This window comes from Phasianus colchicus, chromosome 4 (assembly GCF_987193195.1).
Source record: "Phasianus colchicus chromosome 4, bPhaCol1.hap1.1, whole genome shotgun sequence".
Lineage (NCBI taxonomy): Eukaryota > Metazoa > Chordata > Aves > Galliformes > Phasianidae > Phasianus > Phasianus colchicus.
Window position 1 is genome coordinate 21,599,390 of NC_143439.1, and position 17,213 is coordinate 21,616,602.

At 39.5% G+C, this 17,213-nt stretch overlaps 1 protein-coding gene across 5 annotated transcripts in view; it reads right to left on the reverse strand.

The window, feature by feature from the left end:
• TENM3 (teneurin transmembrane protein 3) overlaps nucleotides 1-17,213 on the reverse strand; it is a 583,022-nt gene that overhangs the window by 17,063 nt on the left and 548,746 nt on the right. For all 5 annotated transcript variants that reach the window (XM_090138907.1, XM_090138906.1, XM_090138905.1 and 2 more), the window contains 2 exons: nucleotides 1,376-1,551; nucleotides 566-801 (listed from right to left, as the gene is read on the reverse strand). In XM_090138907.1, the coding sequence (XP_089995033.1) occupies nucleotides 566-801; nucleotides 1,376-1,551 (412 nt within the window). The remainder of the gene's footprint in view (nucleotides 1-565; nucleotides 802-1,375; nucleotides 1,552-17,213) is intronic.

Sequence of the window (17,213 nt, forward strand, 5' to 3'; positions counted from 1 at the left end):
CAATTCTATTTTAAATACTTAATCTATGTTGTCTTTACCAAATGGCTGTCATAAATCAGTTTGCTTCCTACTTACATTTCACTCACTATATAGGAAGAAGAAATGCCAACAAGATGGTAAAGACATATGTTAGAGGAATATGTCATACACAGTCATGCAGTTGAACTCTCTCTACCAGAAATAAGTATTAGTACAATTTTTATTAAAAATTGCAAAGAAAGAAAACTCTAGGCCCTTGCTGGCTTATGGTACAATCATTTAAAACAATTTAAAATCAGGTATGTGAGTTCAGCGCTGGAAATAAAAAGTGAAGGCAAATCTAAAAATCATCTTTTTATCCTTATTCTTTTCAAGACATTGCAGGCTAAAGCCAGTGCAGATTTTACAGAAAATAGTAATAAGGAAGAAGACACAAAGTAATAAACGCAACAGCTTCCAGATTGACACTAAGCTTACCTATGGTAAATATTCTGTGGCTGTTGGATAGTAATATCTACAAGAATGTGTTTATCTTTCATTAAGTGAGAATGCAGTAGACACCACCCATGCCTGTTTGCATACTTACCCTAAGCTTTCTGCCAAATACGTTGACTTTTCCCTGGGCTTGCTCCTTCCGAAATCGCCACTCCACCAGGTTCTGCCCATTCTCCCCTGGCAGAGTCATGTTTCTCTTTGCCACTGTTGGATTGGCAGTGCCGGCCAAGACATGCGGCTCTGTCTGATAGTGTGAATCCAGGCCACTGGCATACAGGATTCTAAGTGAGCCATCATAGCCAATCTGGTAGCTGTTCCTTAACTGATCTGAAAATGCAAAAGAAAACCAAAACAAAAAAACAAATAGAAACATACACGTGTTAAGTCTTTCTTTGTCCTGCACTCCTTATACATTGTATGCATGTAACACCTTTACCTACAGACACATTGGAAATAAAAGCCAGGGGTGAGAGAAATGACAACATCTGTATCGTATACACATGTATCACAGGAGAACAGAAATGCCTTTGGGACATATCTTCGAATTCACTTAAACACTTAAGAAAAATCCCACCTCTAGAGTATGGCACAAAATGTATTCTCTGCTGCTTGATTAGACATTTTTTGTCTCATCCTGTGCCTGCTGTGACTACTGACTTTTGTTAGGATGTGGCTGCTGGAATTTCATGTATTATTTTAAAGCCCGAATCTCACTTAAGTTATTTGGTTAGGAAACATTTAATTACAGTTTTATTGTACCTCCTTCCTTCCCTGAACAGATCTTTTCATGTATCACCTCTTCCTCCAAACATTAGGCCTCTAAAGCTTCTGATTTGAGCCTCTTGTACTATGAGAAAGCAGTTTTCAGGTGAGTATCTGAGAAATCCTTTGTATACAGTACCTTGAACCATGGTGTAGAAGGAATCAATTGATGATAAGTTGGAAGTGATACTGACATCCTCCTCTCTGCTGGATGATTCGATGTCCACTGTAATGGCTCTTTCCATTTCCCCGTGAAGGTTAGTGACAACTCCAGTTGGGAATGTAACATTTGTCAGACGGCCCTCACTATCATAGCTTTAAAAAAAAAAAAGTTCCTAAGTGATACATGGCATGGAACAAATTGTTTTCATTTACAAGTAAGACGAATCAAAATACCAGCTACTCAATATTGCTAAGGCACGTTTACTTTTTGTGCATGGGATAGGCACAGCAAAGCCTTCAAGCATGCTTTGAAGCAGTCAAAAGACTGTTTAACATACAGGAGCCTCAATGGTGACAGCAAGAGCAAACAGATGGATCCTCAGCTCCACATATTATTCTTTGAAGTGTGACCAGATCCCACTGCACAACTGACACACCATTTCAAAGGGAGTGTATTAGTGCTAAATTCTATATCATTCTGCACTCAGTCCCTAAGACCAGAATAAATTTTTGCTGTTATTGTAGGAATTCTCAGAAGCGTTCATAAAAAGGATATTTTAACAGACTTTTCCTTTGGCCCTTCCTATTCACTGATCAGGCAGAGCACTTGCACTCCCGTTCCTGAGCACTTAACATCCTTTGTATTATTCAGAGAAAGGATCTTGGGTAATATTTATTCTACTTACTTAAGCTGTTTGTAGCTGGAAATCATATCGTGTGCAACTCGTTAGCTTCCTGTGGATCATAGCTTGAGAACTGTGGCACAAGCCATGCAGGAGATGCATTTTCTGTCTTTGCTGACATTTCTTTAAACTTATAACTATACAGTCATTTATGTATGAATAGGTAGATACAATGCCTGTTACTGAAATAGACTTAGGACTTCTAAAGCATATCTTCTCATGTGCTGTGTTTGTTAGGTATACTCCAGTTATTATTACCACAGATAAGATATGCACAGCTCTGTGTATGTGAAAAACAAGACAAAGGAAGTGATCCCATCAGAAGTACAGCACTTTCTGACATTCAAGCAAGTATGATGGCATAATTCCATCAGGTTTTTCAAACATCAGACCAAGAGCATGCTCAAACCCACTGTAGTCTTAGAGTTCAGAGGCGAGGCATTGTGTAAGCTTCAGGTCACACAGCCGCCTTTGAGATTAGCTCTTCCAGTATGACAGCCTAGATTCATCAGATTAGGTGTTCTACTGAGGCTCCCAGTTAACAAATATAGTCTCTCTGTATCTGCAACAGAGAAAAACATCTAAAGGGTGATTCGGCCCACCTAAGACGTATTTGCCGTCAGTAGCTGCCCATCCATACCACAACTATGTAAGAGGAAGATAAAGGAAGCTTTAGTTTCCCAAAATCCCTATAACACGACCCTGCAGATCCACAACATGTGCTTAGAACTTCATACTTATAATTATTATCAAAATTGCTCCCTTTGAAAGAGAAACCCCTCAAAAAATCCCCAAAACTCCAAGCATATCACTGAGGCTACAGAAACTCATTTTTAAATTGGGAGAATTAATTCCAAACGGCTTTAACCCACAGTACACTTACTTTCTCTGAACATCATGAGCACTGCACGGATTGCTGTAACTGAAAGGATTAGGTTAAGAAATGTTTTTTTTCCAGTTTGCTTACTCTATACATGACAGCTTTTTGCACACAGTCATTTTCATCCTTTTAACACAGTTGATTTCCTTTGTTTATGAGAGACTTTTGCTTAGCAACAGGAAAAAGAAAAGAATGTTTGAAAATCAGAAACCCTTCTGCAAGCCAGGGAAATCAAGTGGGAAAACTTGTTTCTTGAAGTTAAGTATATTTCAAGATAAAAGTTTTCTTTTTTTTTTTCTTTTTTTTTTTTCTTTTCTTTTTTTTTTTTTTTCTCTTTTTTTTTCAGGGTGTTTCTATCCCTAATTCTGGCTCTCTTTCACGTACAAGACTTGGCAAGCTGAGATACTGCTTTTATGCAAGAAACTGAAACAAACATACCAACATTCCTCGAGCATAAATTTGACTGCAAACCCATTAATGACCTTTGGTTCCATAAATTTATTTTCTTTTCATACACAACTTCCCTCTTTAACTCCCAGGAGAACATACATTCTCCAATTAGTGTCCTTTTCTGTTTTCCACTTTACAGAGGAATGCCTGAAAATAGTATCAAGTTATCTTGTTGGGAGCTACTTGCATCCTTTGATTCCAGGAGCCAAGTGCCAGTTTTCGTTTTGAACAACGCTTCCTAAAGCCATAAAAGGTAAGATTTTTCTCTGAGAACTTTTCACCCTTTGAATCACAATATTTATGAGAAGTTATATTTCTCAGTACAGCACTTGCGTTGGAAAACAAAATGCATCGGTAGCTTTCAGTAGTGTGGCTTCACTACAGCATGCAGCGTTGATCATTGCTATTCTTGTTTTATGCATTCTTGCTTCCACATTATTTTTTTTCACTTTATGCGTATAGATCCTGAACTGGTCTCTTCTTTCATAAATACATAAAACCACATCACAAGTCTCAGATAAGCAGCTAATATTATTGCAGAAGGGAGAATTCAAAGATCAACCAAAATTCATGCTACTCACTCATGTTCTTAAAAACACATCCTGAAAGTGGAAAGAATCTTAACAGTTGTGATTGGTTGATCCAGGCATCCAAGTGCAGGATGAGTAAAACATAATGAGATGTGAAAGGTAAGAACAGCATTTCTCATACCTTTATAGCCAGGAACAGAAAAAAGGCAATAGGTCTTTTTACAACTTACTATATACTCCATTTTGTGATGGATTGTAATGTGTGCCCTTCATCCCGTTCACAGCACATTGAATACTAAACTTACTTTTATACTTGATATCTTTTTGCTCACAATGAGAGCCTTATCAATGCTCAACATAGCAACATCACTCATACCTTTGGGCATTCCTGTGCCATTTTTCTTATTACATCCAAATATCCTTGCGTTCGGCTGCCAAGGTGAATTTATTCATCCAAGTTTGTCAGTTTTAGACCAAGAGATTTCTTTTATCTGTCTAGTGTTCTAATATTGAAATTGCCCTAAAAGGAATGAGACATAAAGTCTATAGGGCAAGCACCTATATTTGGCATTTCACAGACTCTTTGATCTTTTCATCCAAACACAGCCCAGGCACACGTTACTGCTGAGCCCTCTGACCTGTCTCCTGTGAGAGGCAAAGCCATTCAACCAACCTCTTACATTTCTCAAGAGAAGGTAGCGCATTAGCTTTTCAGGAACCTAAACCAGAAATTGCATACTGGGCATTACCTCACGTGTTTTAATCCTACAAACCCTATTTCACTCATTAACTCAATGATCTTGCCTGGCCAGTAACTTCAGAAGACAGAAGTAAGGACAGGGCCATCACCTCTCGCTGAATTTTCCTTTAGATCAAATTTGTTTCCTTCCTTAGGATGAACTGCCACTGCTGGCTAGTTTTCCTCTTCTGCAGTGACAAATTTGCAGAGATAATGATTATCAGCTTCCCAGATTCTTGACCTCTTGCTCTTCACCTGCTGGAGGTCTCTCTTCCATTGTTCATCTTCTTTAGTTTTAATTACATTCTGTCCTAGACCATTTTTCTGTTCTAGTCAATGTAGGACACTTTTCATTTTGCAGTGATAACTTCCTGGTAATCCTTGTCACAGATGGAAATGTCCTACTTTCTTTATTTCAGTCTTGTTTTTCATGTGAGGTACCTCTTAGTTTGGAGCACATTTAGCTCGACCCCAACTTGCAGAGCATTATTAATGTTCTATATTGGAAGTTACTTCAACATAAAATAGGGAACTTCAGAAATGCGGTGTATAGTAAAGGTTGCTGCTAAAGCCAATAGCTAAGTTATGACTGATGCTGTTTTTTCTAGAGACCTCTGAAGCATATTCCTATAACAAAATATATATTTTTTTCTGTTGTTGTAAACATGTCAGGTTTAAGAGCAAGGCATGCTGGTTTCTGCACATTTCAGATAACGAGACATACAGTGCAAATGTATATCATGTATTTATTTAAAGGCTGGTTATGAATTAGACTGTTAGTTGGGGTACAGTATTAGAGAAATGAGGCATGAATGCATTTAATAATGCAGACATGTATAATTTTGACAGTGGAATGAAAAGTACTGTTACATACTCACTTAGCATACGTCAGGCATTTCCTCTGTGCATCTTGAATTACCAAGAGTGGTTAGAAATTTCACAGAACATTACCCTACTTGTTTCAAGGTGTTTGTAGGAAGCCTTTAATATCAACTTGCTGCTTACTGGTGGGTGAATACAGGAAGTTTAAAGTTCACTTTCCACAGAGCAGCGTGCTGTGGGGTTTGTTTAGGTGTATAATCACTGTGTTGATCCATACAGAAAATCTACCCTAACCCAGCAATGAAATGTCTCATTGAGCTTGTTGAGGCCATTAAGTTCACATTTAGAATAAGGACTGTTAAATAATGCTTCTCATTTTGCAAATACCTTCTTTCAGTTGTATCTAGCCTCTCATAACATACTTCAAATATTGTCCCTCCCAAAAGTTATTTCACAGTTTGAAAACAGCAGAAAAGAGAAGCCACCCTAAGTCACCTGGATTGGTTATCACTGCCTTGCTAAACCAGTGACAAAATGGCCATCCTGAACTGATCAAGAGGAAACAAAAACACAGTCTGTATATCATTCCTTTCTCTATCGTTTCATCACTGGTCTGGAAGTCTCCTGTCCTTCACTGTTTAAAAACTGAGCACAACAACTTACTGGTAGCTCCGTTCCAACCATCTTTAACCATTATGTGGGCTGTCAGAAGAGAGGATGAGACCCTTACCTTCAACATTATAATGTTATAATTTTTCCCCTTCGCTCCATTTCTGAGTTGCTTTCCCAATTTTGATATGCATTTTTGCTTTTTACTTATCTGAAGAGTGACTGAATAATCCTGCTAAGAATGAACAAACTGAAAATAATCTACACATGCATGGATAAACAAACAATTTTGCCTTTTTTTTATCTGTACACTTAATGATATACATACATCGGTGGATCCACAACTACTCATTTATAATCCATCTTCTTAAAAATAATATTAATTGAAGTACCACATGCACAGATTCCTTTATTTGCACTATGTGTATTTGACCTTAAAAGGCCTAACAGCTTACTTGTTAACACATAGTATAAATGTATCAGGTAACTCAAAATATTAAACTATAACTTACTTTTAAGTAAGTATTAGGTAGATCTTTTTTTTTCCAATGGAACCATAAACAATGAGATAGCTGTATGTCTTTCTAACATTCCTTTTTTTTTTTTTTTAAACATAGCAAGAAGGGAACAAATATGTCAAAAATGACAATTTGATGTATGTACGTAGGCTTGTAAGTTACGACAAGCGGCTTGATTTTTTAAAAACTATTGTCTGATACTGGTGGCATTTTTTCTTTGTTCTTGCTTGGAAAGTTGTTAAGCACGGGAAAAAAAAAATCAGTATTCTTACCGATCTTACAGAACTGCAAGTATGTGAAAAACATCCTCCTTCGTCTTGCCTCCCCACCCCTCCTTTCCTCTCACCCTTCTCTCTCAACCTTCTCCATATCCCATCTCAAGCACAGGAGGAGTGAGATGGAGCTGATTTCAAACAAAATATAGCTAAATAAAAATCACAGAAAATAGGTCTTGGAGTGGTGCTCTGAGGACCTAAAGTAAAATGCAGCTTGAAATCCAACTCTGGATAGGAACTTGTCTGTTACAACTTGATTTTAAAATGGAAATTGGACTGAAAATACAAACTCATAACATACAGAGGCTAGAAAGGCACTAAAAGTCTGTTAAATATCAGCTAGATTTCTCTGTCCTCTCTAGATCAACAAAGTATCAGAAAGTTCAAACCTAAATTTGAGCAGATGGTCACCTTCTCCTGTCCCTTTATCTCACTGCTGCTTCCTGGTCTTCATCCCAGTTTCATCTGGGATAGTCTGATCCAACTGTTTGTTACATAATTCAGGTGATGGTCTTTTATCTCAGGAAGCTGGTCATGATGAATGTTTCAGCCCATGTTTAATGAAGAAATTTCCTGAGATAGAAAGTGATTGGCAGTTTTTCTTTTCACCTTCTCCCATAATTACTGCAGCATTTGAGGCTTTTTTGTGTTTCTGTTTTGTCATAACTTTAAAATTCAGTCTTTTCTGTAAACAAGCATTCAGTATACTAGACATGCAAAGAATTCACCTAAATAGGCCATTCTTGACAGCTGTAAGTCATCTGAAAAACAACAGACACACTCTAAAACCACAATCACTGCAGAAAATGTCTGTTAGAAAGGAGTTCCAAGTGAAGAACCAACACCTTACCCCCCCCATAGCTCGCTCCTCTCCACATCAAGATGCTCATTTTCCACTTCATCACACAAAAGTGAGAACAAGCATGAGTTCCCATGCACTTCCCTAAGATTGACCACTCGGACAGCCTAATCCAAAATGATTTCCAGACAGCTGTTTTGGGAGAACAGTGTTCTGCAGTGAATTAAGCAATACATGAGTTTATCATGATGACTTTATCTTTACTTTTTGCCAGAAGAATGCCAAATCTTTTTGCTTGGAACTATCATGAGACTGTGCGATGTTGCAGTCTTCTAACACTGCACTGTTTGCTGTGATAAACACCTGCCATTTATATCCTTTAAGTATTCCCATCTCATTTCTGACACAGTACTTACACACACAAGAGGCTGGATAAATAGGTTGCGTGAGGGTCGCCGGCATTCTGAGAAGCAGACAGAATGACTGGTGTATGCTGATGGGTGCACTGGGAGCAGCTGGGCACAGGTGGTGTGACTGAACTTAGAGGCATTACCTGGGGATACAGCAGCTTCCTGAAGTTGTGGTTGTTCTTCAGTCCCTTTTGAACACTTCTGACATTTTTGAATGGAGTGCAGCTGATCCAAGGTCAGTAGTATCGGGATTGTTTGTATGAGGATGAGACTACATTACAGCAGGCAGGCAGCCACAGACCCACAGCCAGGCTTTTATCTGTAAGACCTCAAACCCCCATTCCTTGCCTTTCCACTTCCCTCTAATGGGAACTCACCCCCCACCAGCCCACAGGGTCTGGGCTCACGTTTTTCTGAGTGTGCAGGGTGAGCACCCACCCTTCAGCAGCTCCCTGTGCGTGGCAGCTTTGATCTCAGGGCTCCCTGAGGCTGCTTCCTCCCCTCTTCCCTACGCCATCTATCACCACACAGATAAACAGTGCGCCCTGCTGATATAAATACTGGAATATAGCCTGTCAAACAGAAGAAAAGTTGGTGTGTATGCACTTTGTATGACAGATTGGCCCTTGCTCTAAGGTCTGCTTACAGTATCAGAGCTGAGGCCTTCCATGCAAAAAGAGGCAGGTCTCAGTCAGACATTTTGTTTACAAATAAGTTATACTGCTGCCTTTTTCCTCCTCTTTTATGGTAAAAATTATCAGTGTTTTTACAGAGCCGCAATAACCAACTTGGACATAATGAACTTAGTAAGTTACATTATGTTTGAATATTTAGCAAAAGGAAATCAAAATTATACAGGTATGTATTTTTTTAGGACAGCAAAATGCCTGGATAGTAAAAATATTGCTAGATGCAGGTTCTGTGCTTAATTTTGAATAGCACTCTCGTTCCTTGAGTGTATGAGTCAGACCCACCCAGGGCAGACTTCAGAAGTGACAGACTGCCCCGTCCTTGGAGGAAATTGGGTAGGACTTTTAAGCACTCCCAAAGAAGCTCATCAATGCGGCCTCAGTGAGGACATGCCCTTCTACCCAAATTATCAATTTCCATGTAAACTATAGCAACTTCATTAGATTAGTAAGTTAGAGTTAATTCAAGTTAATAAATGTTAAATTTTTATTAATAAATTCACCACTGATTACTGACAGGTAGAAGCCTTCTGACTTTGTAAATACAGCCTCCCTCCTTTGAAAAACAGGCTAAAAAAGCCTAAAAAATTGCTCTCTCTTTTCCCGCAGGAGACCCACGAAGGAGAAATATGAAAGGCAGATGGACACAAAGCATAGAAGAATTGGAAAAAATGGACAAAGACTGAAACAACGGTGTGCATAATAGCCGACCAAATCTTCAGTAAGACTGACCATCTTTACAACCTAATCCAAAATGACTTCCCTCAGAGTTAGGTATTTCAGGGGAATGGTGCTTTGCATTAAAGAAGCAGTGCCTGGGGAAAGAAACGATACAAGATGAGGCTTGAACAAGAGGACTGTGCTTGAATACAGCGTGCCTGAAAAGTGCTGTTGACATGAGGTCTGCAGCTGCCTTTCACCACTCAGTGCACTGGCTTCCAGTGAAGTGAGCATAGAGGAAAGATGGGGAGCTTGGCTGCAGCCTCACTGACTTTTATTTGACATAGAAAGCGAACGTGGGACAAGAATATTAGCATGAGGATAACTGAGCAAATGGTATTATATTCCTGATAAAGCCAGAAGCGAAATGGATACTTTCAGAAGTGTAATCAGAGTTGATTGGATTGACAATGCAAGGCATTTATGTCATTAATAAGAACAATACTTTTTTTTTTTTTTTTTGCTGAACTATTCTTCTAAGTGCTTTCCAAAACCACAGAGACATCATATGTTGATTTTCTTGGCAGAAATCAAAGCTCTCCGCTCTTCCTCATACATGTAAGATGTAATAATGTTGATACGTCTCCTCAGGGTTGCTATTTTGATAGTATTACCTATTCAGTGGTTTTCTCAGTTCTGCTTTTATTACTTAGCCTAGTTTTAAGACAAGGAATAGCAAACATTCAAGAATCAACAGAAGGGTAAAACAGTTTTACTGTTGATATCAGAACAATTAGGGGACAAGTTCAGTGAAAAATTTTACATTTATATATGATGGTACAGATGATTTTCAAAATCTACTTCATTATTTAGTAGGATGAGTCTGAATCAGCAGTGTGGTGTGCAACACTGACAGCATAGCCCTACTGTACTATATAACAGTATACTGCATTGGAATTATGAAAATTACTGTGGAACTGAGTTATGTTACAGATTAGGAAATTGTGAGACCATGACATCTATTCCCACCAAAAGGACCTGTAAGTTAGAAATTAGAAAAGCTACTTAACAGTTTATCTAAAGAAGGAGTATGGTGAGTATGGACAGCAAGCACAGCTGTCACTAAGATCTCCTCAGAAATTGCATGCTGCATGAATGATAGTTGTGTGTCTGCGTCATCGATGTAACTAAGGGCAGGTTTACAACATGTAATGTTCTTCAACTTGCTGTGACCACACACAAATTGAACGCATCAGCTACATATTTTTCTTGATAAATTCTCTAGGACAGAGGGAATATTTAGCTGGTTTGAATAGAGGAAAATGCTCATGGCTTTTTGGCCAGCCTTGTGTCTATGGGTCTGTGTAAGAGAGAGAGAGAAGGTTTTGCCTACAGGAGTTTCAATTTGTGCCATGTTGAGAGGAAGAGAAACACCAAGTTTTGATTAACAGAGAACCTGACAGTCCCTGAAATATACTTTAAGAGGGAAATACGCATAATGCACACTGGATTTGGATAGGCAGTGTGGATAAAGAAACATATGCACAAGGACTGGATATAAAAAATATCTCCCCCAAAAACTTAAAAGTGTTAAGAATGAAGAGAATAAGCATTAAGTTGCTTGAGTAAATATAATATTGAATGATTAGAGACACAACGCTTACTTGTAAGACATGGTTTGCACGCAGAGGCTCAAGAGAATGCTACAAAAGTCAGTGCAGGAATTTGAAAATCATGTGAACAAACTCATCTAATTTAAGAGTATAGTTAATTACTTCATAGCCACTACACCGTAGACGGATGAAGCGAGAAGCTGCAACAGTAAAAGCAGAAGGTACAGAAGGCTGTTGATGGTAAAAGGGAGAACAGTATCTAAAGAGTGCTATGAAACCAAAGACATTCTGAGAATACTGTTTAGAGTAGATGAAAAAAAGTAAAAGATTGCAATTTTTGTACAAAGTCCTGGTATTTGTAAGAAAACAAAACCAAATTTGAATGAAAGCCCAAAAATTGCAAGAGAAAAAGACATTAGTCATTTTTTAGATACTCAAAGTACTGAAACACAAATGTGATTTAAAAAAATGATCACAAATAGAAACAAATGAACACCCACAAATTGAAAGGAAATCACACACAAATGCTAAAATTGCAAAGTGAATTGCAAACATCCTAATATACAATAAAGCAGCAACTGATTTGACACTAACTGGAAGATAATTTGTATCTGATCAAGATTAAATATTTGCTTTTCTCTAAATTGAATCTCCCAGTAGAAGTTCTTCAGATTTTTTACAGGCCAAATCTCAGTATTTCCAAATCAGACTCCACAAGAAATCCATTAAGATGAAGCAAGAGAAAAACTGCAAAATATCATCAGCTCCCTGTTGCCTGATGCAGACAGTTACAGATGATGTGTCTGGTACGTGGAGAAACTAAACAAGTTCACGCCAGAGGCAGTGTCTTACTCTGAATCAGAAAGTTTTAAGGAAACCACAGCACTGAATGCATTCTTAATAAAAGCATAATATGTAAAGCATGATGCTCTGCAGCACGCACTGGAAATAGATTTCACCTGCAATTCTCTCTCTTAAATTATTGTAAGGATAATTTCACATTCTGCACAATTTCATCACCTTTCCAGAATGGCTGGAAAGCTCATTAATTTAACTGTGGGAGCAAAGTAAACTTGTAAGAGCTCTGCCTGCTAATGTCACTCTCTTTGATTTCTGTTGCATTCCCTTGGAGACAAGAATTGAGCGAGAGAGGGAGGAGAAGAATGAGAAGACAAATGAGCTCAGGGCATGAAGCGCCCGGGGAAGGATTGGATGGACTGTCAAGAGTTACAGGAGGGGATTGAGAAGAAAAGCACCTCTGGGAAAGGAGGAGGCAGGGAAGCTAAACGCCTTAGAGAAAATGACAGGAGACACGGGAAGGAGCGAGATACAAAGTAGGGACATCTGGAAACCTAGTAGGACAGGAAGGGCTAGGGAGGCAAAAAGAGACATGGATGAAAGGGAGTGAAATTGCAGGGAAGAGGAGGAGGCATCTTAGTGTGGATCAGATATTTATTGCCTGCTGACATTGCTCCCAAAAGGAAGATGATGTGAATGGGGGAGAACACAGGAAGGAGATAATGATCAGCTACTGGAAATAACGTACCGTATAGGGAACAAAGTTATCTCAGATTAACTACAGGGGTGAGAGAAAGCCGAAGGCGATCCCATACAGTCTGCACCTTCCAGGGAAATGGAGGCACCGGACACAAGTCAGAAAAAAATGCAAATGCCTGGAACTGCAGCATCTATTTTCTCTGGGACTGATCAGTCGGCTCACCCCTGCACAACTGCAGATGCCCTGTGGCTCCAGTCGTCTCGATCCGTCCCAAACCATCCTTAGTGGGGAGACACCTGAGGGCCAGGAACACCAGGGAACAAACACCACAGCCTCGACAATGCAGACTTCCATTTAACATCCCTGTTCTGGAATAATTTGCCCTCTTAAGCATCACCAACCACTCTGTTAGCAGTGGGGTTTTTAAGCATTTTCAGCTGAACTGAAAGCCTGGCTGGCCAGAGCTGGCATGGCAGGGCATTTGAGGAGACCAGGAATGCAGGCTGTGGGTTTGCCTCCCGCTAGGGGCACCGCAGGGCCCTTTGGTTATTCACTTCTGATTACAAGTGCTTGCAATTTTCATTTAAAAGAGCACATAAAATGGAAAGATTGCCATTGTGTCAGTCCTTCCCTTAGGCAAAGTGGAGACTAAATAAAATAAAACCTAGATTATATAGTGTCCAGATGAAGTGAAAAAAAAATAGAATTCTTTTGGATCTGATATTAGTGTGACTTCATCTGTGGGGGAGAGAGAAACCCTAACAGAAAATCATGAAAAGATGTTTTAATATGTGCCAGGGAAGTGATTGCCAATTTTTGGTATGGAGTGTTTTTCTTCCAAGATTCTTTCTTTTCACTAAGAAGTTGTTCTAAAAGAAAATAAAAAGAGTTGTCTTAAATCTACTCCTTCATCACTGAGAACTCGGCTGAATCCATGCTGCAGAGGTACAACACATTTGCACAAGAGAGGAGTTGGCAAAACTATTACTGGATTGGCTCTAAAAACCAGATTTTTTTATCACAAGAAATGCAATATTTTTACTCTGCTGTAACTTCTGCCATTCAAACAGGTGCAGGACGACCAAATGGTGAAACAGCCAAGCCAGAGTGAGAGCTGAAAAATGCCATCTCTATTCCATGTTCTGACAGTTGAGAAGTTTTGCCTCTGAGTTGGAAGAAAGTCTGAATTCACCACGGAATATAAACTTTGTTGCCTCCTCAAAATATTTTGAGAAGCTGAGTAACAATATAGAATGAATAAAGTATATAAAATACATAAATTCCTATATTAAAAGAAAATGTATCCAGCAATGAAACTGAAATATTTTGCTGTTACTAAAATAGAATAAGAAAGTCTGAAAGATTTCTTCTCCTAATTTCTTATTCCTAGCCAGGCATCCTAGGGAAACCTTTCTGTTTTACCAGGCGTTCATTTTATTCAGGAGAGAAGCGTTCAGCTGCATACGTTTTAGCCCACGCTGCCTACCAACATGAATATGCAAAAGCTGGGACTGAGACGCACGCACACAAGTGCACTGTGTCACCCCAATGCAAGCCCTGATGCAATAAGCCTAGTTTCCATTTTGGCAGTGGTTGCAGAAGGCTCTGGAAGGGCTGCCGAAGTCAGATTTACTATTACAAATCATCAGCACTGAAAAGCAAAGTCAAAACAACGTTTGTTGCTCCTAGAATAAGAGATGTCAGAATGGGCTTGTTTATATCTGCTTTTTCTTCAAAAGGGAAGTACACAGACATAAATTTAGTGTATGGGGATTTTATGTCAGAAAAAAAAAAGAACACCAAAAAAAAACAAACCCAAAAAGCAAAAAAGCAGCTGCAATGCCCGATGGATGTTTTCGAGAGTGCTGCTCTGGCAAGAAAAATAACTGGGTGCTTTTTTTTTTTTCTCCCACTTATTCCCTGTAGCTTTACATAATCAGCACAATTTTTTATTTTTGGTATTAACTCGTATGGAGCATCACAGAAAACATGACTGCAAGGGACCTTGAGAGGTCAGATGATGCAGCCCCTACCCCAAGGCAGGATCTGTTCTTCCTAAGTTAGTCCTCAAAGATGTCTAATCTGCTCTTAAGGACAGCCTGCACAGGGTAAGGGGTCACTTCTGTCCGCCCCAGGGCTCCTCAGCCTTCACCAACAAGTTTCTCCAAGTGTCTAATCTGACTCTTCCTTGTTGCAATTAAACAGAATTTTAATTTGCCACAGATATGGGGAGGAGATTAATATCTTTACTTCTGCAAAAGCCTCAGACAGCCTCGGATTTGGGGTGAGTGGAACTGCTTAGCTCTCACTGTAATTATTTTGGCTTGAGTCTTCCAGTGAGACTCTGGTCTGAGGTATTTAGGAAGTACATAAGCAGAACTTGGAAATGATACTGATACTTTCTGAGGGGAACGGTCTGCCCTTTGGGCTCTGCATAAGCCAGCTGGACGGACCTAACACCGACCAGGAAATCAAAATGAAAGCAGATCAGATGCGAAAGATGGCTGCTTAGAGACTCAGTAAATAACTATGTATTTCTTGACACGCAGTACCCTAAGTTCTTCCTGTGATGAAAAATACAGACCTATAAAACATTTACTAGTGAACATAAAATCTACCCCTTTTGCAATCTTGCTGATGCTATTAAGGTACATTCAGGGGCCATCAGCAGTGCACTATAGTAGGCACACAAAAACCACACACTCACGGTGAGAAATTACTGCCCTGATTAGAACTCTGGCTCCTCAATTATCCAGTATGCACACCAGCATGATCTGAAGTGCCTGCTGTACCCAACAGATGCCTTAATTTCAGTAAGGGACTTCACTGTCCCCAAACCGCCTGCCTTTCCCAACTCGCACACTGGAAACAGGTGGTTTCTGTGTGTCACAGTGAAACACCTGGTGTACTGTGTGGAAATGGAGGAGTATTCACAGCCCATCCTAAGCTGTGCTTTGTTCTCTGAGCGTATAGGGCACAGGTAACTTGCAGGACAGAATATGCGCCCTCCCCACTGAACAGCTTTTCATTCCTATGTATCCTTGCTGTGCTTCTGTGTCCTCCTGCCAGGACCTAAAAAAATGTGCAGCGATGCACAAATGCACCATTAAATATTACAGGCATGAGCTAATGCTTTGGTAACGTGCCCACTCCCCAAGCCCTGCCAATTTACAGATTACTGTAAGAATACCTTAAAACTGGCAGCGATGCCATTCCACCTGCTGTCTCTGGTAGGGATCAGCATTTCTAGCCGTGTCTCCACTTCAGGACACAATATGCAGTGAAGCAACACCTGCTGCTCTCGTGTCTCTGATGGGCACATGTAAAGGTTGGAGAGTAGATACAGGTGCTCAGAGCCTTCCCACACACTGCGTCAGCCAAATGCGCACTGACAGAAACGTGAAGTTATCTCAGAACACAGATGTTTGGCTTTGCTGCCACTGCCTGACACCAGCACTTTATTTTCTTTATCATGTGTGTTGAATTGAAAGCTTTTTTTTGGCCCTGACCTTGGCAGCAGTTGCTACTGCTTTTCATCTAAAAGATAGAAGAAAAGAAGGGGGGGGGGGGGGGAAGGATTTTCACGATGCCCTTTGTAATCCCAAGTACTTCAATGGAGGGCCCTTGAACACTTTCACTTATCATACTAACTCTGCATCTTCATAGGCACATTTTTATCCAACCTTAGTATCTGTCTTTCAGGTGATTTAAGTATACATGTATTTTCCAATTGACAGATGACTGAAAAAAGCCTGTTAATTTTATATCTGTCTTTTCTGAAATAAATTGCATTTTAAGCTGTATTTTTGTTTTGTTGGGTTTATTAGTTGGTAGTCCAATTCATTTGAGGATGAAGCTGCCTATAATGCCAGTATCTGGCTGTCAGGTTCTACCACGTTGTCACAACCTTCCTCTTTCAATACATCTGTGGATTCTGTAAAACTTTTTGCTAATCTGGCTATTGCAAACAGGCATTGGTGTCTTAATGACTGTCACATGGGGCAAAACATTTAATATAAGAGATTTTTCCAAGGCTGGTAAAATTACAAGTCTAGTATCTCTTATGTTTGCATGTGCATACCACACACTGCTGGTGGTCTCCATGTCCTCCTTTTTTCCTACAGGAATGACACTTCCCCCCAGGGCTCACATTTCTCAGATACTTGCCACTCAATGAAACACAACCTTTCACAACTTCAAAAATAAAAGCCCACACCCAGTTTTTTTCTGCGTAAAAGACCACAAGGCGTGCTGTTGCTTTAAGAAAATTGAAGAAAAAATATTCGGCAGTGAAGCAGATTTCTTGTCAGTATTTGCTGCAGAACAGTGTCAATCTAATGAGCTAAAGGGATGGAAATTTAGTTCTTGATGCAAATCTACAGAATCATGGTTGTCTGAATTACAGCTTTGTTGACAAGAGTGAGATGTTGTCTCACAATTATTCTAATGTATAAAACTGAAATTGGAGATAATGAATTTAAAATTATGCAGACCCAATCCTTAGAGTAAGACAGATGTAGACAGGCTGGGAAACTGAAAGCATCTCTGTGTGCGTTTTGTTACCAAGCATTATCATTACAGCTACCTCACCAGTCCCCAGCAGTATTGCAGTGGTACTGTAGAGCTCAACAGAACTATAA